Here is a 23,177-nt window from a genome sequence, read left to right on the forward strand (position 1 = left end):
AGGTGAGAGTAGCTTTCATCAGTGCTGTCTCTGTGCTGTGGTGGGCTTTAAATCCTGACTGAAAATCATCCTCTTTGAATCTTAAAATAGGAACATAAAGAGTGCAATTTTATCCTTAAATCCTTTCAACATGACTCAAAATGTTCTTTAAAGGAGGTCTGGAAAGCACCAAGAAGTAAAAAAGCCCAACAAATCGTGTCCAGAGCTGCGGGTACTTTGGCCTACATGGTATTTGTTACACAACGTGACCCTTGTGCCCTCTCCTCCCCCACCTTCTCAAGCTGTCTGAGTCATCCAAATGCCAGACAAGAGCCGTCCTGTTCATACTGCAGCATAGATAACATTTAACACACTATCAACATGTGACAAACTGAGACTGACTCCATGATACATCAGTAAGAATTCATGGAGAGGGTGTTGATGAGGTCTTCACAGGGAGCTGCAACATGCTGCAGTAATGCTTCACTAGGATGTTAACTTCTGACCTCATCAGGCAGCCATCTTTTGCTACATTATAGTGAATCAGTTTTTGGTAGAAACCTACTGTTGCTTTGATTTCCTGCTGCTTGATCATCTGGTTGTGTTTGGGGTTTTAGCCGTCTGCTTCTTTGCAGGTCAATCCAAGCTCATCTGACCACCAGCAGGATTACTGCTGCCTTCACTGTCTGAACGAGGGGTCGTTAAAAACAAACACTTCAGATTAATTTAAATGTTCAAGTGCAGCTTTCTTCAGCTAACTTGTGTTGCTCCTGCTCCGTTTATTTGAGTCCTTCAGACATTTATGACAACACATCCACTGTTAAAGATCTATAGATAGTTCACAACAACAGGTTTGTGTTTCAGGTCACTCCTGTCCTAAAATTGCTCTTCTAATATTACACCCAAACCCAAGGACCCTTAGCCGCTCACTCACTCTTTCACATTATCTAAAGTCACAGTTAGAGTCTATGCAGCTTCCCTGATGAGCTTTCAGTCACTAAAGCTGTGTTTATAATGTGATGTGTTGAAGCATCTTTCCTTTCCCTGAGTGTGAGCGCAGCAGTGATGCATTATTAGACAAAGACTGAAGGTGTTAATTACATGTTACTGGACGCTCTCACTGTGGAAATAGAAAAATTGGATTCACAAATCTTTTGGTTCTTCCGTCTTTTGTGTTGATAAATGAAATATCTGAAGTTACTGAATGTTTACACATTATTTATCTGTAGATGTTTATGTTCCATGAAAGAACACAATACGATGGTTTCATTTTACCTTGACATTTCTTCGACTTCAGTCTTCCTCAGAAGAGTCATGTTGTTGTCACCTCTCTGTCAGCGAACTAATAGAGGTACCCCTGTTGTCGCATAGTTTTAGGGCAGCATCCCAGGTATGTGATAGCATGTAGGGCCCCTCATCCAGGTTTACTTTCCTCTGGGCCCACTTCCTGATCTCCGCTGACTCCCTTATTCAACGCTGATATCTGTCCCTCGATACGATGTGAGACGATTTGATAGAATACAAAACAATAAGATACAATATGGAACAGTACGATACAATATGATACCCTCGTGAAAGAGATCCTGATCTCAATGGGTTTTACCTGGTTAAATAAAGGTTAAATAAAATACAATACATTATGATACAAAATGATAATGTACATGCAATTTTTGAAAAAAACTATAAGATCCAACATAAAATGACACAACACGATCATTTACAATGTAAAACAGTATATGATACCATACGATATGGAACAAAACAATATAATATTGATAATACAACTAAATATTATAATATATAATATGGAACTAAAGGATAAGATATGATATAATACGGTGCAATACAATCAAATATGGAAAGAACTAATAAATATAATCGGATATGATATCCAATGTTTTGATGCAATACAATAAGATGCCATACAACTGAATATGAAACAATATGATACATTTAATATGATATGTAATGATACAACACTATATGATACAAGAGATATGTAAAGATACAAAATGATACAATGCAATATGATACAATAATATACAGTAAGTATCAATACCATCAAAAAAAATACATAATTGTCCATTTAGTGGAATTTTGTCTCGGACTCAAGTGCTGCCCACATTTAGCTGTCTCCACAACAGCAGTAATTAATAAAAACAACAACAATCTACATGTAAACAAAGGACATACTGATGAAACCTGACCAGTGATTTGTTATAATGTTAGTGGACTGACTTTTAACTGTGTGCCATAAGTGATTTCAAAATTAAGAATAATATTTAGGATAAAAATGCTAATTAAAAATATATATATGATTAATTACAAGCTCCTGTGAGGAACCTTTAGTGTCTGTTGAATTTGGCGCCCTCCCCCCCTGTAGGCAATGATATACCTCTTTTCCTGTACAGGGTAGATGGAGGTTTTAATCTCACCCTGCTTTATCTTTACAGTCACATTCATCACTCACTGAAAATCTTTTCTGTGTAAGAAGTAGAAAGGTATTTTCTCCAGTGTGCTGTCAATGGTCTGGAGTCTGGACTGACTCCTACTCCTTCAGAGCAGTCAAAGGCATTAAACATTACACTAAAGAAACTGTTGTGTTGCTGATGGTCTTGTTTCCTTTTGTGGGTCATAAAAAGGCCTCGCTGTTCATTTCAGTCCGTTTCATCACCAGCAAAAAACTCCTCACAGGAGCTTTAATCAGAAATGACTTTCCATCTTTATCAGACATAAACACGCTACATGAGACGGTAAACAAGCTTTTCATACCTGCTTATTTCACATGACTTTTACGTATGTGAAATCTTTTTTTAATTTGAACATTTATTTCTCTTTGACTCTTCAAACATTGATGAAAATATTCAGACTGTATTATATTTTTGTGTTAAATGCTATAATTTAGAGCTATTTGGCAACTTGTATGCCTCAATCAATCATACTTCAAATCTTGCTAAAAAAACATCCCAGATTGAAATGAATCCATCGATGGTAGCCAGGATCAGATTAGGCACCTTAGCAGGACTAGTAATTTACACATGAACAGTCAGACAGGACAGGATGACATAAGGCTTAAAACCCTTTTTATTATGACAAATGTACAAGATCAGATTCATAAGAAATAACAGTAAAGTTAACAAAAAGTAAGGAGCAGACGAAACACCAACAACCAGTCTACTAGCATCTATACACAGCGGACAGGATGTCTTTCCTCCCAGATTCATCATGAGGTAAATAGGAAACTCTTTAACACTTCAGTTATTGGCACTGACTTCCTCCCTTAATCCCATGGCAGCCTTTATAATCACTCCTCTCTCCGATGCGGGTCTTGCTACAGGTTATTTTATAACTGAGAGATACGCATCAACATGTTCTCCTCCTCTCTGTGGAGACTTTAAAAACAGGGTTACATACAGCACATAGACATCCACAGTCCTTTACTCTGACTCCACACACTTCTATTAAATCTGTTGAATTGGGTTTGCTCTGTTCTGTCCATCCGGTCTAACAGCTAAGTGTTGTACAGAAGCCTAAACTGTGTGCACTGCAAGCAGCACATATATGTTTGGAAGTCCTGTGTAGGCCGTGGCCAGTATCAAAACAGTATGATAAATAGAGTGGTTTATCCTCTGTGAAGACCATGCTGAGTTTCATTTACAAAATATTTTACAAACAGGCCTGTTAACTCTCTTAGATCAGATTCAGCTGTCCTAGTTTTTCCTATGATAATCCTTTCTCCCCCCCAAGCTTCTGTAACATGCCTTTAGTAGGTCAGCGCATGCTTACCTATGCAGTTTCACTGCAAATGACAAGATAGTCTGCTACTTCACGAGTCCTTCAGCACTGGTGCAACAGGTCAGGAGATCCTTTAAACATGCCAAAGTTTTCTGGTTTTGTTACAAAAACTGTTGTGCCAATAGTGCTTCCCTAAAAAAGAAAAGTATTAGAAACTCATGCAATCCCAAAGAATTGCCCAATATATTTTTCCATGATTAAAAAAATGCCTCTAAATATATTACAGCAAAAACTACAGATATACACACAGACTGGTTCCAGCAGAGGTCAGTGAAGTCATTGGTTTGTTGTTTTTTCTGTCCATTTCCCCCATCCAAAAACTGCATCCCGACTATCGCTTCAAAACGATTCACCTTCCACTAAATCACTTTGTTTTCACAATACTGAGGTTTGAGGTCCTACAGGTTGGCAGTTTGCTTCAACCTCAACTCAAAAAACATCATGAAAATAAGAGAACGTAAATAAAAACATGTTTTGAATGTAGGAAGATTCAGAACTCAAAATAACAGAGGGGTGTTTTGAAGCTTAGTGTTACGGTGGGTTTCAAAGAGTCTGCAGGTTTTTGAACCTTCTATGAAGGACAATGTACAAAGAAAATAAGACACTTTACATTTCGCTCAGAGACAACGACAGATAAAAGTTTAGATATACAAAAAATACATTATTATTAAAAAAAAAAATCACAAAATGTTAACGTAAATGAAATAACAGGAAACTAGACTAGATGACAATATTAGGAGGGATGAGCTGTACTCATGATTCTGCTTCCCAAAACGGACGTAGTACTCAAAGAAGTGGGAGTTCACCACGGATACTGATGGCACACTTAAAATAATGATATATGTTTACATCGTACAAAAGCTACTCAACAAAAAGCTCAAGAGGAAGGCTGGCGGACGACTATTATTAGTCTAGAAGGTTAATCGACGTGAACAAATAGTCTCATCTGAAGCTTTTGACAAATTCTTTTGATGCATCTTTTTAAAAAGCCAGAACAGGTTCAAAGAAACGGTGGACACGTTTTGAAAATGGTTTTGTACTGTCTGTTTAAGCGAGGAGATCAACGCCACCCTCGTGTTGAGATACATTTCTCCCAGGTGATTATTGAGTGATAGCTAACATTACTTTGGCTTGGGTTCATACGAATACTTGCTAGCCTGCAGTAAGCATCACTTCTGATCTCACTGAGGTCACTGAAGGTCACACATGCATTACCTTATATCTATGATGTGGTGTTGAATGGCACACCAAGACTGGGAATGGATATTTTTGCTCTTCTTAATTGAGCTTCATTACCTTAAGAGCAGGCATGTGCTATAATAATCATCAGGATTTCAGTGACAGACAATTAAAAAGCAGCATATTTGAATTATTCTGGATGTCACAAGTTAAAGTGTTAGGTGTCAGGTTAAATTAAACTAAAGAGAATACCATCTGAACATCCAGAAACAGGCTGTGCTTTTGTATGCGGACCACTTTTTCTGGTCCTGCAGCTCTGTTTAGGATTGAGCGTTCACATGTGCTCCATCGTTTGTGGCGTATTGAAGATAAAAGTCTTGAATGCGAGGTCTAACCCTCCTGAGAGATCTGGACTGAAGCTACGAGAGTGGAATCAATCTTCTCACCAAAGGAGCTTTTCCCCAAAAGCTTCAAACTATCGCTTCAAATTATAAGAAGTTAAAGCAACATCAGCTTTCATCTCATGCTGAGAATTTCAAATTCATTTGGAATGACTTATTTCATTTTAAAAATGTTAAAAGTCCCAGTCTTTCTTGTTCAAAAAGGCCATCTTTATCTTTAACCCACACAATGAATCATTTCAGTGGTAATCAGAGAACATGAGCAGAGGAGCTGAAATTCATAGAAATGTTGCAGGTAACAAAAAAGAGTTGATGTGAGAGGAGATGTGAATGAGGTTTGGCAGTGGAGCTGGAGGATGTGGTTGGTTCGCAGGTAAAGGGACACAAGGAGAGAGCTGAACAGGTGGCAGAAGGATCCATGTCTTTTTTAGGTTTCTGACACTCGAGCTCCGGATGACACGATAATAAAAAGACAAGTGGGGGGAGAGATAATAAAGTTAAGCAATATAAAAATACATTACCACAAAAAAATGAAACAGTACACTGTTCTGTTTTTACAAATCCTCGTTATTGCAGACGTAGTCCACTAGGTCTGTGACTCCCAACAGGTCGTCTTCGTCATCCTCCTGGACTGCCGCCTCCTGGCCGGCCACTCCGTTTGGTGCGATGGCCGCCGCGGGTGTGGCACTCGTGTTTTTGGGTGTTTCCGGATTAGGAACGAGGCCTGGAGCGGCAGCAGCAGGCCGGCTGATGAGGCCCTCGAGGCTCTTTATCTGGTTCTGTCCGTTAGGGGGATTGCAGTCCGCTGGGTTTGTTCCCTTTGACTCCTCGTCTGCCTTTTCAGCTGCCTTCTTCTCCTTGAGTTTCTCCTCCTCTTCCTCATCATCATCGTCCGAGTCAATGCGGTTCACCCGTTTTCTGATGGGACGGTCCTCCTCTGAGGATTCGTCAGAGGAGTCGTCCGAGTCGTCGTCTTCAGAGGCTCTCCGGCGTTTCAGTGCGAGACGTCTGTGCCGCTGCCGGGAGTCTTCCTCTGAGGAGTCTGCTCTCCTCTTCACCCTCTTCACCCTCGACTCCTCCTCTGAATCCTTGGAGAAGCTCGCTGGGGGAAAGAGTAAAAGGGGAAACATTGAGCGGCCATATTTGTTTGTTGCCACAGATTCTTGTTTGTCTATCTTTAAGTCATCAACGAGGGGATTAAAAGGAATATAATAAATATCAATGTGACAAACTGAAGTGTTGAATGTGAACAACAGAACAGCCTGCAGCGTGTTTCTGTTTCTTTCATCTTTAACAGGATTCTCCACAGAATTAAAACCTGTTGAATTAACTGTGTGACTCACCTCCTCTCTACAAATGACTGACACTTGAGAAAGTTAGAGCAGAGATATCTGTCCTTCTCTCTGTCCATATTGAATGATTTCATAATAATGATAAAACTGGATCAGCAATACCGTTATGACCTCCTGTCTAAGTTGTGTAGGTCTGCAGCCACTCAGTCCTTTAAGCAACGAACTGTGTCGCACTGACACCTTTCCATCAGGTCCAGCTTCAACTTTCTCTGCATGTTGAGCACCAGTTACTCTTCTGGTTGATTACACAAGCTTTCACTCACCAATGAGCCTTGCCCGACTGTAACCCTGTCACCAGGTTTTCCATCCTTGGACCACTTTTGATTGGTTCTGACCCTGCAGACTGCTGACCCGGCCGCTAACCATCACAGTTTGGAGTGGACCCCGTAAAAGTCGCTCACATCCTTATGCATGTCCTCTCTTTCTGCTTCCAACACATCAACCCTGAAGACAAAATATTCACCTGCTGCCAGACAAATCCCGCCCTCTCAGAGGTACTCAACATCGTTCACTTCCCCTGGTCTGACTGTCATGGCTGGTTTCTGTTCTTGACAATCATGTCATATTCATCTATAGGACTATACGACTGCATGAACCAGAATCCGACTCAGATCTTGAAGCAGGTCTTGTATTTGTTGACTTCACCTTCTCAGTGAGACCAGGTGTAGAGTGAAACCGTTCTCCAGAGGAAACGAAGCGAGCAAGTTTCATCTTTGAAATCTTGAAACCCGTTTTTGTAAACACGAGTGTCCTTCAGTTTTAATGATTTACGGATGACAGTGAGTGAAATATCATTTTTGAAAAGTGCTATAAAAATAAAGCACCTCTTTTTCTTAATATTATGTTTGATATTTACCGATTTAATATGCATCTTTCGATTCAGCTAAGACTGTATTAAATTTCATTAAAGGCCCTGGAAATGTAAATGGAATATGGAATGGAATTCATATAGAATTTCAAAATGTAATGTGTAATCAAGCTTCAACCAGAATCTGAATGAAAATAAACATCCACAACTCTGGAAAAACTCAGCTTATTTTACAGGTCAGAGCATTTCTCAGGACTGAGTGGGCGTGGCCTATCTCTTTGATTGACAGGTCAAGAGAGAGTTCAGAGCCTGCATGTTTGAGCCGTCTGACTCTGAATCAAAAGACATGAAAACTCCAAAATATGAAAATAATTCATTTACAATGGTCTCTGAGTGCTGAGTCACAAAATACTACAGAATCAGGACTTCTACCATTTATGAGTTTTATCACTACGTAGTCTCCGGGTCATTAGGACCAATGGCCTACTCTTCCACTCCCTCACACTCATAAGGATGCGTTTAGGTACCAAAACATGGTACCGTTTGATTTTATGTGAATCGGTACTCAGTAGTACCGACGGAATTCAGTCGGTACCTATAAAAGTACCAAATTCGGTACCCATCCCTAATTGACATATGGTCTGAAATATCATAGGTAGATTATAGATAGTTTTTGTTGATTTTGGTGCCCAGCACCTTTAACAAGTAAATATCTTCATTACATAAAAAGACAGTCATTTATAGAGGCTTAAGCGTGCACCCCATGTACAGAGGTTGTATCCCTCATCACTGCGGCCTCAACCACTTGCTGCATGTCTTCCCCCATTCTCTGCTCCCCACATTTCCTGTTTCTCTTCAGCTGTCTGATCCGTAAAGGCAAAAATGGCTTGTCTGTGTGTATGTCTGTGTGTCTGTGTGTCTGTGTGTCTGTGCGTCTGTGTGTCTTTGTGTCTTTGTGTCTGTCTGGCAGTCATTAAGGCGGCCTGTCACTGTCCATGGTGCTGAAAAGTTTATTATTTTTTTTCAGGTTTAAAGCAAATACATCCTCTGAGATAATCTGAAAGGACTACATGTTTTACTTTGTACACCAGAAAGACAAACATCATCTCAGGGACACTTTCCCAACAGGATTATGGGGGATGGGACATCATTATTAATGCGGGCCATGCAGGATCAAAGCAAAAGGTCAGAGTCCTGGGCTTCAGCCAGTTGTTAACATGCTCAGAGTGTTTCAGACTGACCTTCGCTGTCGGAGCTGTCTTGTGGATGTCTGGGTTTCACTTTGGCTTTGTTGGTTTCTGCCTGAGAGCCTTCAGACTCGGACGTCTCGCAGTAGTTCACCTGCTTCTTCTGACTCCGCCGAGACCGCCGTCGACTCATGTCCAGATCACTGTCGCTGTACTCGCTGGAGCCTTCAGTCACTGGAGGAACAAACACACAGGTCAAAAATGTGAGGATATCATGCCTAAAGTTTCCACAATGAGAAGAGACGGTACAAACAGAGGGTAAAGGTGTGTCATTTACCTATTTCATCCTCATCTTCCTCATCTGTCTCCTCTTCTTCGTCATCCGAGTACCCCCTCGGTCTTCTCCGTTTTCTGGAGCTTCGTCGCCGTTTTGGTGGTTTCCGCCTCCGTGAAGAAGAGCGACGCTTTCCGGCGCTGTTGCTGGCATTGTCACTGTTGCTTGACTCGGCCTCGGATTCAGCCTCTGAGTTATTCTCAGACACAACAAACTCCTCCTCCGAGCTGCAACCAGACACCGAAGTTCAAATAAATGACAGGTTTATTCATTCAAAACACCATCCCTGAAGTTTTGTCATCGTTTTTCTACCTTTCACTGATGCGAAACTCTTCCTCGCTCTCCTCTTCGTCCACAGTGCTGTCACTGTCCAGGTCGTTGAGTCGCCGGCGTTTTTTCCTTCGCTGCCCGGTGGAAGGTCTAGGTGGGCAGCCGTTCTCTTTACCCTCCTCTGCTTGTAGGATGGTGGAAATGTCCTTCCCTCTGTGACCTGTGATGTTGGCCATGTCTTTACCCCGACCAGTTCCTGGGGAAAACCCCACACCTCATCAACTTAACTATTACAACCCATGTCCTCAGATCTGTCGGACTTTCCTGTAAATGTGCTAATTACTCTTTTTACAGGAGTTGAATGATAAAGTCGACACCACTCTTGTGTTTGAACTGTAAATAAACGCTAGAACAGAGAAACAATTATCACAGCAAGGAAAAAATGACATTGAAATCTTTTCTGACTTCGATTTTAAAGGGGATATCAAAAATATAAGAGTTTCCTTCATACAATCATATTTTTTATGTCATGGAACTTTAAATCTATGTTTATGTAACAAAACCCTTTTACTAAATTTACCACACTCAGTTCAGCCCGCTGACAGGCGTCTGACACCTGCAGGGAGCAGTGGAGAGACAACAGGTGGAGTTACAGGTTACTATATGAACTTTACAAATAAACTTGTGGGTAACATTTGTGGGACTTACATGTCAGAAACTGCTTGGAACACTTCCTTTCAGCTACTGTCTCTTTAAGGCCCCCTTGCATTCCAGAACCCATTTATGTTACTGTGTCTTTAAGGCCCCCCAGCATTCCTGAACCCATTTATGTTACTGTGTCTTTAAGGCCCCCCAGCATTCCTGAACCCATTTATGTTACTGTGTTTTTAAGGCCCCCCAGCATTCCAGAACCCATTTATGTTACTGTGTCTTTAAGGCCCCCCAGCATTCCAGAACCCATTTATATTACTGTGTCTTTAAGGCCCCCCAGCATTCCAGAACCCATTTATGTTACTGTGTCTTTAAGGCCCCCCAGCATTCCAGAACCCATTTATATTACTGTGTCTTTAAGGCCCCCCAGCATTCCAGAACCCATTTATGTTACTGTGTTTTTAAGGCCCCCCAGCAATCCAGAACCCATTTATGTTACTGTGTCTTTAAGGCCCCCCAGCATTCCAGAACCCATTTATGTTACTGTGTCTTTAAGGCCCCCCAGCATTCCTGAACCCATTTATGTTACTGTGTCTTTAAGGCCCCCCAGCATTCCAGAACCCATTTATGTTACTGTGTCTTTAAGGCCCCCCAGCATTCCAGAACCCATTTATGTTACTGTGTCTTTAAGGCCCCCCAGCATTCCAGAACCCATTAATGTTACTGTGTCTTTAAGGCCCTCCAAAATTCCAGAACCCATTTATGTTACTGTCTCTTTAAGGCCCCCCAGCATTCCAGAACCCATTTATGTTACTGACTCTTTAAGGTCCCCCAACATTCCAGAACCCATGTATGTTACTGTGTCTTTAAGGCCCTCCTCAGAAAAGAAAACACATAGTTGACCAGCACCAATACAAGAATACAATCAGCCAATCCACCTCACAGGGCCGAACATCTGCCTGTAGCGCAGGTGTCTGTGATGATGACATGCATGTATTACACTTTGCAAACAGACGACACACAGACTCTACGAGCACAGTGGTCAGTTCTCTATGTGGTCTGGTAAGGATGAGCGCTCAGGCTATCAGACGGACTTACTTTAACAAATAGTTGCTTAAACATGAAACTGCCAAGCAACAAAAAAGTAGCATTGAGACATGTTTCAGATCAAATTATATATCTCACATCCCGGGATGTGACCTCTACACATGTGCACTGCATTGTTTAACCGACATCTCAAGCAAACCTGATCCAAAGGTAGAAATTTCAGCCAAGTAAGGCCTCTAAAGCTCACAGTAAGAAGTCATGTCGTCCTACCTCCACCTTCTGCTTCTTTGATGTCTTCCTCAATTGCTTCCTCAATCGCCTCATCGAATTCATCAAATCTGCAACATCAACAAAAACAAGAGCTCCTTTTAAAAGGTGGTAGAGAACATCAGCCTTTAGCATTACACCAGCTTACATCTGAAACTTTACAACAACACAAAGTCTGCCTCAGACCTGTAGCTGATGGATTTCTTGGCTCTTGTAGATCTTCGACCCCAGCTCTTACTCTTCTTTGTTTCTTTCTTCTCTTTGATTATGATCTCAGGTTTTTCCTCCTCAGGCTCCACCTGTGAGGAGAGAGAGAGAGAGAGAGACAGAGAGAAAGAGAGTGTTCATGCTACAATCATTTACATGTGGATATTTGACTGGCAAACAAGCAGTCACAGTTTGAACATACCGAGGGCGTGATGATGTTTTCAAGGCTGATTCCAACATATATTAGACGCTCTTTCCTGGAGGGGATAAAACACACATGAAGAAAGGACCAAAGATTAAAGAAGGTTTGGTGCAAGAACTTGATCTCATGAAAAAGCCAGGAGGACATTTCTTTGTGACTGTTGTGGTTAGACCAAGTTCATGGTTATTCGTCCGAAGTAAAGCATAAGCAGACTTTTAAAGTGTTAAAAAAAAAGTGAGATAGGCACTACACACATTTCTCTTCACTAGTTTGTCAAATGAGCTCATCTTGTTGAAAAGCAAAGTGTTTCTGTAAAACAAGGCAAAGAGCCGTAGCTGTAATCTGACAGAGGTTGGGGAGGACAGAGCAGCTAGCATCTCTCAGAAATGTGTTTTTAATAATTCTATATTCATTAGCATAGTTTTTGTGCTCTCCTGTCTCATGGACAAGTACCATGCATTTTGCAAAGCATTTCCCTATTAAGAGCATTTCATCTTTGTTGCAGAATCAGAAACAACTGCAAGCAAATAAAAAGAATGATCTCCAATTTTGGGAGTTTAATCAGGTTTTTGGTTGTCTTTGCTGATATTTCTAAAGCGATACTTGTGTGACAAAGTGAACATAAACATGCTTATACTGCAATCTCAGTGAGGTAGAACATGTCTCACCTTCTCTCTGCCCGCTCCTTCTTTTTCAGGGAAGCATCGAGGTTCGTGAGCTGCTCTTCTAGTTTGTCACAGAGCAGCTTCTGCAGGGAGGAAAAAACAAAACATTATATGACATTACCATCTGTCACATCTGTCACATTTGATGTTTGTCGCTGTGACTGGTACGTACATGCTGACAGGGGGGACAGAACCATTCTCCGTCGGGGATGATCATGAGAGGAGGCCTCAGACAGGCGGTGTGGTACCCGCTGTCACATGAATCACACAGTAAGATCTGCAGGAGAGAGGTTTAAAGACATTAAGTCAGTTCATCTTTCAAGCAAACATGTCAAATTAAAGCTGGCTAAACTTCATGAATGCATTGATTGTCTTTCTTTTACAGATCAAATACAGGAACAAGTTTTGTTTGGAAGACATTTGAAGACCCTTAAAAGTGTGACAAGATCTGAACCTTGTGTTATGTTGTGATCAACGAGTAAAGAAATATACTGCAGGGTTCAAACAGCAGTGTGTGAACGCTGCACTGGCTCAGTGTGGGTGCTCGCTGCCCTGATGACTTTCAGGAGCTTTGAGAGCCGCTCTCATGGTTTCATAAACAGCTGTTTGGTGTTTTGTGCCTGATAAGCCTTTAAACTCTCTGAACTATTCTCCCTGGATCACATTTCATCTTCAACACCTGAACAGAGCGACTGTTTTCAGTCTGAGTGTCCACAAGGGGACAAAGCACATGTACTTCTGCCTTTAAGTTTTGTAGAAAGTCCATCAAGCTTGTAACTACTAATTCAGAAAATCTTGGTTCTTTAAAATTCATTAAACTATGTGTAGGATTAAATGTAGACAACAGACTTTTTCTGGAACAACACTTTTTTCTTTGGCTTCCTTCTGACTCATCAGCCCTTCAGTGAATCTTATTTCTGATCGAGTCTTCAGCAGGAGAAGTAAAGTCAGAGAGATGTTCTAAATCTTTGAGTGCTCACCAGCTCTGGGTGATTTGGAAGACCACAATGTTTGCAGGGGTCGTCGTTTGGAGGTAGATCGTCGTCTGAGGATGTCGACGAGTCCGAGCTTCGTCGTTCTCGGTGGCGGTTCCGTCTCTTTTTGCCTCGCTCCACCTTGTAATCTTCGTCGCTGTCGTCCTCTTCCTCGGTCTCCTCCTCTTCGCTGGACGACTCTTCGCTGTTGTCCCCTTCGTCCTCGGAGCCTTTCTTTTTACGGCGTGTCCGCGTGTTGGACCACCGGACCCTCCGTCTCTTTCTCCCCTTGAGAGAAGAAGCAGAACAAGTTGACTCGACGTGCAGTGATTGATATTTTGACACTTTGTGAACCAAACGATGAATTGATTCAGAGAGAACACATTGGATTGATTAGTTTGTAATCAAACGATGTGTTGGTAGCTTGACAAACAGAGGGACAATCATTTCAGTCATTTTATGAATGAACTCAAATAAAGAATCCCTTTTTTACAACTCTAACATTTTCATTTACTGAATAACTAAGAAGTTTGGGTAATAGTTTTGAAGAATCGAGCAAAACCAAGCGATAAATCAACTAATGGAGAAGACAATTAGTGGAGTCATTCATAATAGAAGCAAGTAAAAGTTACCGGACTTTGCATACACACTATTAATTGTGCTTTGTTCTCCAACTTGTTGAAGTTTGTGTTCATAAAAAGACTTTAATTCACACTCCTTTCTCTCTCTCTGTCAGCTTCCCTCTCTTCATACGCACAGCGGCTTGTCCCGCCCCGCCTCATCCAGTTTCTCTGCCTTTCTATACGGGTCTGGTCTTTTGACAACCCTCAGCAGAAGCCAGAGTAACATAACTCTCTTTTTGAAATCTTTCGCTCCATATTCTTTAACATCACAGCAGGTGATCCACACATGGGTGAGACTGGCTAATGACGCAGCATTTTGCAACAATCCAAAACTATGACAGTAACATCAGCAGCAAGCAGCAGGAGAGACTGCAGGACCCTCTCTCTTTCTCTGATCACCTGGAGAGCATGTGTCAGGTGCTGCAGGTTATCAGACGTGAGGGGCAGAGAGCAACAAGACCTGATCTTCGATGTTCTTATGTAAATGTTTAAAAATATGCTTGGGCATCCCGCCAGGATATCGTTTATGTGTAGGAAACACTGCAGAGAAACTGGTGCAAAGTTACACCAAAATCAGAAAGCTTCAGGAGGCAGCTGATGAAATAATATTCTAATCTTACATTTTCATAAACAGATTCTCACTTGGTGGGATTCTTACCTTGGGTTTGGGCTGACCCTCCTGATCAGTCTTTTTCTCTCTTGGTTTCTTTTGAACGGCTTTCACCTCCACCTCCTCCTCCTCCTCCTCCTTCTCCTCTTCCTCCCCCTCTTTGTCTTTCTTGTCTTCTTTTTCTTTCTCTTTGTCGTCCAACTTCTCCACCTGTGACTTCTCCATCTTCCTGTCGTTGATCTCCACAGCTTTGGGTGTGGGCCTGGAGATCCTCGGTGACCTCCTGAGAGACATGCCCATGTTTGTGTCGGACTCCGAGTCCCCCTGCTTCTCTTCTCTCTGGAGTTCAGCTTTCCTTCGGTCAACCGGGAGCCTTCTCCTCCTCCTCCGACGTTTTTTCACCTGAACTTCTAATGAGTCTTCCTCGCCGTTAGCTACCTCTTTCTTGTTTGCAGACTCCTCTTCTTCACTTTTGCTTTTACTTTCCTCGTCAGTGGGCTTCTCCGGCTCTGGTTCTCTGCGGGCTTTTTTACTTTTAGTGGAGGATTTCTCGTCTGGTTCTTTGCTTCCTTTTTGGCGGTCAGATCCCTCTGTTTTGGGTTCAGGCTCTTTCTGGGCACTCTCCTTCTCCTTGGTTTTATCAGTTTCTGGGAGTTCAGCCGTCGTGGACTCCTCTTTCTTTTCTTTATCTTGACACCGAGCTCTTTTAGATTTTTCAGTATCCTTGTCTTTTCTCGTTTTGGCATCTTTTTTACTTTCCGCTGATGATACGACTTCTTTAGGCCGTTCTTCCGACACCGTTTCCCGCTCCGTGTCCTTCCTTTCAGGCTCTTCATCATCTTTAGCTGCTTTTGACTTCTCAGCAGGGCTCGATGGTTTATCTTTCCCTTCAGATGCTCCCTCTGTCGCCTTCTCTGCTTCTGATTTCATCTCAGCTTTGTCATGCTCTTGTGTCTCTGTCACATCGGGTTTTCCAGCTGTTGCCTCCGTCTCTGTGGGCGTGGAGTCACTTGTCTTGCTGGCATCGGGTATTGTACTATCATCGCTTCTGACAGGTTTCTTTACATCTTCAGGCTTTCCCTTCTCCTTGGTCTTTTCAGCATTGGTATCAGAGGCTGCATTGTCTTTTTCTGCAGTCATCTCTCCGTCTTTGATGTTGTCGCTCCTCTCGTCAGGTTTACGTGACTCTGATTTGTCTTGCTCTTTAAGAACAGAAGACTCCACGCTCTCCTTAGCGTTTGTTTTTTCTGCTTTCTCACTGATTGTTTTTTCCTCCTTCTGAATGTCTGCAGGACTTTGTGTAACTTTTTGTGTCTCGTGATTAGCGCTGTCTTTCAGCTTTTCTGTCTTTTCAACGACAGGTGATGATTCTGCTTTTTCAGAGTCGACAGATTTCTTTTCTTGATCTTTGAGTGGACTTTGAGTCTCAGTTGTTTTAACATCTCCTCGCTTCTCTTGTGGAACGGATTTATCAGATTTATCAGATTTATCAGATTTGTCTACGTCAGTGTCTGTTGTGTCTTTAGCACCACTTGTTTCTGTTTCCTTCTTCTCTGTCATCTTTGATTTCTCAGTCTGACTCGACTCTGATGTGTCCATGTCTTCACGCGGTGACTCTTTTGATTTGTCTTTCTTTGACTCAGCTGCTGTTAATGTTTTATCACTTTCTTTTGAAGTTGTCTTGTCTCCTGTACAAGACTCCTTCACATCTGCTGGTTTCTCTTTGACTCCTTCATCATCGGACGTCTTCTCAGTTGCATTATTCACGTCTTTCTCTGAAGGTGGCGGTTCTTTCGGTGTCGGGGGAGACTCGTGTTCTTCTTTCTTTTCTTTTGTTGCTGAGGTTTTCTTCTCCACATGCACATCTTGACTTTTCTTGTCCAGGTCAGCTTTATGTGCACCAGCGTCTTTCAAGGCCGTCTCTGCAGCAGCTTCATTCTTATTATCTTTCTTGCTGTCCTTGTCCGTTGATGGCGAGTCCTTCTCTGTGTTTTCTGCAGGTTTTCCTGCAGCTGGTTGAGACGTCTGCTCTTTGTCGACCGCAGAGACTTTCAGGGACTCACAGGAATTACTCTTGATCTCTTTCTCCAGCGTGGGCTGAACTTCACCGTTTACATGATCGTTTACACTCGGAGCTTTCTTTGTCTGCTCAGGAGTCGATTCAGCTCTCTGAGCTTCTTTGACCTGAGCAATGGATGGAGTCTGCACAATAATACTACTATTCTTTTCAAAGTCTTCAGTAAACTTCATCCCTCTTTTCTTCAGAGGGATTTTGGCCTGCTGGTCGTTCTTTAGAGCCAGCTGAATCTCCTCTGCGCTGTTCTTTTTGGCCTCCTCTCCCTTTTCTCCTTTTACTGATAAACATGGCGTCTCGGAGGAGGGTTCGCTTGTTGTGGTGCTTGTTTTAGTTTCCGACACCTCCATCGGCTCTTCTTTGATGTTCTGGGCTTTTGTACTGACACTGTGATCCACAGAGGGCTTCTCTGAATGAAGCTCTGCTTCAGGTTTGACTTCGATGACGCCATTGAGAGATGATTTGGCCTCTGATGTTTCCGATATCGAACTGTCCTTTTCATTATTCTCTGTTTTTGGACAGACGGCCTTGTTCAAGTCCTTGTTGTCTTCATCTGACGAGCTCTCTGTCTTTTTAGCTTCACCTGGAATGCAAATAAAAGAGCAACTGCAGGTGAATAATACATTCAGAAACAGAATTACGGATACAAAGAAAATCAGGTGTGATTCCAAATAATGGCAGAATAGCTGCCTGGGAGTATCGAATAGTATCATGTGTGGTATTAATGCTTGGTGGGAACGCAGCTCAAGTAGATTCCATGCTGTTATGGTCTTTAGTGTTTGTCTGAATCAGAAACAGCCTCATAATCTCGTCAGTTCGTCATGTTCTGTTTTGTGACTGAGGTTTTTTTCTCTCTGAAATCTCCAGAATGCATCCATTGAAGTTTAAAATGTGCTCATTGAAAATGTACATAAGAACATCTGAGTTGTAACCCATCCTGTGTGACCCAACAGTGAGATGAAAATGTGTCACAGTTTACTGCATTAATATAACATTAGAATAATGAAATGTGCATTTATGGCTGGAACAGTTCCAGAAAGTGAAAGTTATATCGAATGTTCAGGAGTTAACACTGCTCACTGTTACTGATTTTCTCCAGAAGAAGTCAGATCTGCTGCTGACAGCATGAGGACTTTTTTCTTCTTTAGACGGTGGCATTAACACGATTATAGCTAACCTCTATGATCTATACGGCAACAAACTAAAAATATAAACATACTCGTTATTTAACGGTCTCACCTTCACCCTCAGTTTTGTCTTTACCCTCTTCAGCCTCAGCTTTAGCCTCCAGATCTTTTTTCAACAGCGCGGGGTCGATTTGTGTCTTCAGCAGAGCCAGAACCTCAGCCAGCTCATTCCTCTCTCTGTAGAATGGAGGAGGATGATCATAATCCAACACACTCAGTGAAGAGCATTTCAGTTTCATTTTACTTCACACTTCCTGCCTGCCGGTCATTTACTCCACAATGAATCACATTTTTCTGCTAACCTGACGATGCACTTCCAGGATGACCCGTCTAAGTCGTCCTGCTCCTCCAGATAGACGCGCACGTTGTCATCTTGGTCCAGCTGAAACCAGTACATCTGCCCGTCTTTGTCCCGGCCAATCGGCTGCAGACGCATCTTGTCTGGGTCCTCCTCATTGATGGCGGCTTTGAACTTGACATTGTCGTCAAACTGACACTCACACAAATACTGTGGAAGGAAAAAAGGGAAGAGAGTGTATCAGTATGTCAATAAAGAACAAGTCAGAAAAAGCCGGTGCAACGTTCAATACAGGAGAAACGTGGCTGTGTTACTTTCACAAACATTTTTAATGAATCTGACATTTTTTATGATTCATCAATCCCTGTGTATAAAATATGAACATAAGATGAGAGAAACTGCTCACTAAAATGTCCAAGAACCCAAACTGACATCTTAAAGTTGCTTCTTTTGTCCAGACAAGGACCCAGCATTCAAAGACTTTGCATGGACTGTTTTCATTTAGACAAAAACTAACAAATTGAAAGAAGCTGAAACAACTGAGTTAACTCTCTCCTTAAAAAATGACATCAGTATCAAACTGACGAGTTTATCAGACTATTTTATGCCCAGTGTGTCTTTTATAATGTCCCTATTTCAAAGTTGTCAATAAAACAAATCAAGTGAAACAGGGAGGAAGCCTGACTAGAAGAACAAAAAGCGTCTTATGCTTACTTTAAGTATCCCCGTCTTGCACTCCACCGTCATCTCCATGTATCCTTTCTGTTCCAGCTCCCACGCCCAGGTTGCGTTGAAGTCCTGACATACCTGCAGGAATAAAAGGAATAGTTATTTAATGCATGAGACAGCTGCTCACGGTTAAAACTGAAACCTCACCATTAAAGTTTGTTCAAACACGGTCGCTTTAAAACAACTGAGATGATATCTTGAGTTAGCTTTCAATGCTTTGCCATCTTTGTTGTAATTTAAACATAACTTACAGTATGTCAACCGATCAATAAACTTTAGATCTAACATTCCTGATGTTTAAGTCGACCCCTCTCTGACAGTAACGACAACATTAAAGCTTTAACTGCTTCTGTGATTGTCTCCATGTGGTGGAGACAGTTTAGGACAGATTTCAGAGATGCATCTTTCAGTATGTCGTTAAATTTAAGTCCAGCGTGGAGAATCTAAAAGTCCTGTGATTGTGTAACTGTGATCTCAGATGCTTTTCTGCTCTTGGTACAGCGGCACAAATCAATATTTTTCATATGAAAGGAGGATCAGATGACTAAATTGCAAGATCTCTCTCACATCACCAAATTCTATGAATCCCTCTCAGCTCAGAGGAGCTTTTTAGGCTGTGCTGTTTGGTTCTACAGGCCCTGACACAAAGTCTGTGTCCACCAACAGAGAGTGATCCCTTTTATCAAAGAAGGATCTCCATAAAAAATGTTTTAAAAATCATGAAGAGGGCTGGGAATATGGCAGAAACTTCTCTGAGGAAAAGTGTCAAACTTTGAGCTGACACTCCTTGATAAGTCTGTAATGTGCAACAAACATGTTAGGTTAATGGCTAACATCCACAGGAGCATCCTCCATCCAATAAGATCACACAGTTTTTATTACACAAGTCAAATATGTAAATAAACATCAGGCCTCAGATGTGATCATTTACCTTTACGAGATACTTCTCCCATCTGTCTGCTGAAACCGACTTGCCGATCTTCCTCAGCAACTTGACGTGAAGCTCGACCAGCAGCTTTGGAACTGAGGAAACGTCAGACAACAGCATGTGGTCACTCCATCACTCACAAGTACTTTATACATAGCTTAGCTGCATGTAAGCAGAGTTCATATGAAGCATGCAGTAACAGAGTAAGTTAATGATTGATAAAATAAGTTGCAAACGACTCATTTAAGTCTTTATTTTGAAATGCAACTTGGCGCACGGGCAGAGTTCAGCCTGCACTGCTTCCTACTGATGAACAGAACTAACTCCACGCTGAGAGACCTTCTCTGTAGTTCAAATAAGAACATTTCTGTACATTCATAAAGACATCTAACCAAGGATCAAGCACTGTCTTTAAATATTCATTAATACGACTGGTTTTGGAAACAGGACAGGAACATGGATTATGACGTGAACAAAACATCAAGTTATTTCTGCATGCAATTTGTTCTGCAAAGGTTTCACAATGCAGACTCTGCTGTCCACTGAAACACTAGAGGTCTTTTAATCCAAAACAAGGTGTTAGGAGTTTTAAAGCTTGTATCAAGACCCTCCATTAGGTGGACCAAAGCCTTACATACTTCACATTTGATAGTACAGCAATTTAAAAAGGTAGTATTTTTCATTTGTTCTGATAGTACTTCGCCATGTGCTTAACAGTAAATATTTTTATATTGTACTTAACGACTTATTGGCTTTATTTTTCTCTCTACCCCTTTTCTCTTTGCATTATAATGTCATAACACTATATTAGAAAAAAGGTTCATTATAACAGAAACGTTTATATCCTGTTCATGGAGCTCAAATAATTTAAAGTTCTTCTGAATATGTGATTAAAACTCAAATTATGGGAACAAGTAAAAATTTAAAAGGACTCCAACAGAGAGTTCGGACGGGGAAGCGCATGCGCGTATCACCCCCGCTTAATTAAAAAGACAGTCAAGCCAGACACAATTAGCAGCACAAACGGAAGTGGAAGGATTTCCCGTTTTTTAACGCAAACATGAAGATTGATTAGTAGTGGTACCCGTACAAAAAGATTTGGTGAAATGTCCGAGATTGACATTTAATAGTTCCGCTATGCGCGTAGTGACTATTATTTTATATCTGTTACTCTTTGGAGTATGTTTAAGGAACTTTATTTTGAAAGCTTTCACCGGATGTAGCCGTAGTATCGGTCACTTGACGGAACCACTCCATAGCAAATTTCTTAACTGTAAATAAAGTGCACAATTACGTTACAGCCACCGACAGTGACATTTTTACAAGAGATTATCAAAATCCACGACGTGTTGCATGACTATTTCCCAGACTTAGTGCACCACAGACAATAATTCTTACACATTTCCCTATCTGTGTTACGTTACGACAGATAAAGGCTGCTAGGGAAAATTAAGCCCAATTCAAATGCTGAAAAATAAGAGAAAAGCTCGGATAATTCGACATGTGCAAACACAGATTATTATGAAATTATAAGTACAGACGTCCTCCCCTCGAGCAGCAGCTCTTAGATGCAGTTTTCTTAAATTTAAGCACACAAGAAGGTTGGAAATCCACACAATAACACACGGCCAGCCATCGTAGCTGCTAGCCTGTTAGCTGGGTACAATTATCCTTAATGAAGCCTCTCCTCCTCCCGCGAGCAGCCAGGTGGCTTTCTCTCTCACCTGAGGATGTGTCCCGCAGGTATCGCTCGAGCTCAGGGAAAGTGAGCTCCGGTAAGTCCAGCAACGCTCCGTACCGCTCTAGGAAGGAGCAAATCACGGCGTAATTTGGACACAAACCGGGGGAAGAACTCGCCGTTGCCGCCGAAGCAGCAGCCATCTTTTCCACACCACTGTCAATACAACCGGAAGAGAAATAAGTACTTCCGGTGATAACAAAATAAAGTGTTGAAGAAAGCAATGAAGAGAGTAGTTTCAATACTTTATTACAATCAAATTAATGCTATTTTATTTCTTTGCAGTTGAGTTTGATATATTTATTGTAGCATTAAAATCACATCAAAAGTTGAGAATAAATACAAAATAAATACCATAATGTGGTTTCTTACCAACATGTATCTGTAAAAATACATTTCACATGCTTGATTTTCTTCCAAGATTTTAAAGTGGTTGAAATAATGTAGAGTATTTGAAAATCTGTGGCATAAAGTGATACTGACCATTAGAAATTTAAAAAAGATGATGGGTTATATTTGAGCTGATTCCCATGGAGTATTTGACATATTGGTCCAAGGAAAATCAGAATATTTCATCATATATGGACTCTGTTTCATGATTATGCGAGGCCAAGATTATGTAATGTATTCTGCAGGGTGCTTCCTAGACCAAGGAGTGATAGTTGAAAGATAAGGAAAGGCTCTGTTGTTTGTATCGGTTTACTCACTGTGTATATATCTATATATCTATGTTTACTGTGTGTTTGATTTGCCATGTTGATAAGTCATCTACTCAGTGATTTAAGACTGTGCTGTGCCTTGTATACAAGTCTGTGTGTTGATGGGGTGGGACGTTGTTAAAGGATGGATGTGTTCATTTTGTGTGTGGAGGAAAATGTAAAACCTATGTAATATGTGATTTATACGCATAAGTGATGCTTTATGGTCAATAAAAATATTCTAAAAAAATAAAAAATAAAAGATAATGGACTTTGATTGAAATGTCAATGTAAACAAATATCTGGGCTGTGGTCATCAGTTCCATTACTTTTGACTGTGATGCATTCACTGTAATCAGGATTACTGTGTATTGGTTTGATAATTCCTATGATGCACAATTACAGAACTTGTTATTCAAAAAGCCTACTAATTATTTATTTATTTTCCTACTTGTTACATTCAGTATTCAACAAAGCTGCCTTGATTTAGATGACACTGTAGTAAATTAAAAAGAGTCTTTACTTAAACCATACATGGCTGAAACACGTCTTCTTCAAGTGGCGGTTCACTATTTGTTGTGACAGTGTTTCTACCCAAGATAGAGAAGATTGAGATGACTAGGATACAAACTTTTACATGTGTCAATAGGAGAGGTGCAGGATTTAGCACATCTGCTTGTAATATTTATGTGGACCATTAGAGGGCGCTCTGATATCTCAGAAATCTAACACTTAACTTGTGATGCAAACACGATAATAAAATGGAGTCAGGCTTCTTTTGTATCATTTAAGCTATCTTTATTTCACATTTATTTGTACACAATAAATACAGTTAAACATCCACTGGTGTGTAAATATGACGCTCTGCAGCTTCTGCAGAGCTTAAAATGAGGGCAGTTTGTCACTGACTTTCAGATCCAGACTTGACGTGGAACCAGGACCAGTGGCAAGTTAATAACAACTTCTCTATTGGG

General features: G+C 41.2%; 1 protein-coding gene and 1 long non-coding RNA gene across 2 annotated transcripts; one reads left to right on the forward strand and one right to left on the reverse strand.

The window, feature by feature from the left end:
• Positions 1-3,045: 3,045 nt before the first annotated feature.
• Positions 3,046-21,665, reverse strand: rsf1b.1 (remodeling and spacing factor 1b, tandem duplicate 1). Its single transcript, XM_034683238.1, has 16 exons — positions 21,492-21,665; positions 19,771-19,862; positions 18,825-18,917; positions 18,115-18,320; positions 17,865-17,989; positions 14,600-17,208; positions 13,325-13,606; positions 12,517-12,621; positions 12,348-12,427; positions 11,680-11,734; positions 11,457-11,569; positions 11,274-11,341; positions 9,348-9,561; positions 9,039-9,262; positions 8,756-8,935; positions 3,046-6,456 (listed from the first exon to the last, which is right to left on the reverse strand). Exons 1-16 carry the CDS (start codon positions 21,646-21,648, stop codon positions 5,909-5,911), a joined length of 5,151 nt encoding a protein of 1,716 aa, XP_034539129.1. The 5' UTR covers positions 21,649-21,665; the 3' UTR covers positions 3,046-5,908.
• On the forward strand, positions 10,705-12,700 carry LOC117812478. Its single transcript, XR_004631227.1, has 2 exons — positions 10,705-11,782; positions 12,377-12,700. It is a non-coding gene; the product is annotated as an uncharacterized LOC117812478 (long non-coding RNA).
• Positions 21,666-23,177: the final 1,512 nt, after the last annotated feature.

Source organism: Notolabrus celidotus, chromosome 5, assembly GCF_009762535.1.
Source record: "Notolabrus celidotus isolate fNotCel1 chromosome 5, fNotCel1.pri, whole genome shotgun sequence".
Lineage (NCBI taxonomy): Eukaryota > Metazoa > Chordata > Actinopteri > Labriformes > Labridae > Notolabrus > Notolabrus celidotus.

What these genes read in the sequence shown, in the direction of transcription:
- rsf1b.1 (XM_034683238.1), bottom strand. Translation starts at nt 21,648, where the DNA reads ATGGCTGCTGCTTCGGCGGCAACGGCGAGTTCTTCCCCCGGTTTGTGT. An exon ending in GGGAGAAGTATCTCGTAAAG is followed by an intron (nt 18,918 to 19,770) that starts GTAAATGATCAC and finishes TTATTCCTGCAG; the next exon opens with GTATGTCAGGACTTCAACGC. An exon ending in GGAAGATGAGGATGAAATAG is followed by an intron (nt 8,936 to 9,038) that starts GTAAATGACACA and finishes TTGTTCCTCCAG; the next exon opens with TGACTGAAGGCTCCAGCGAG.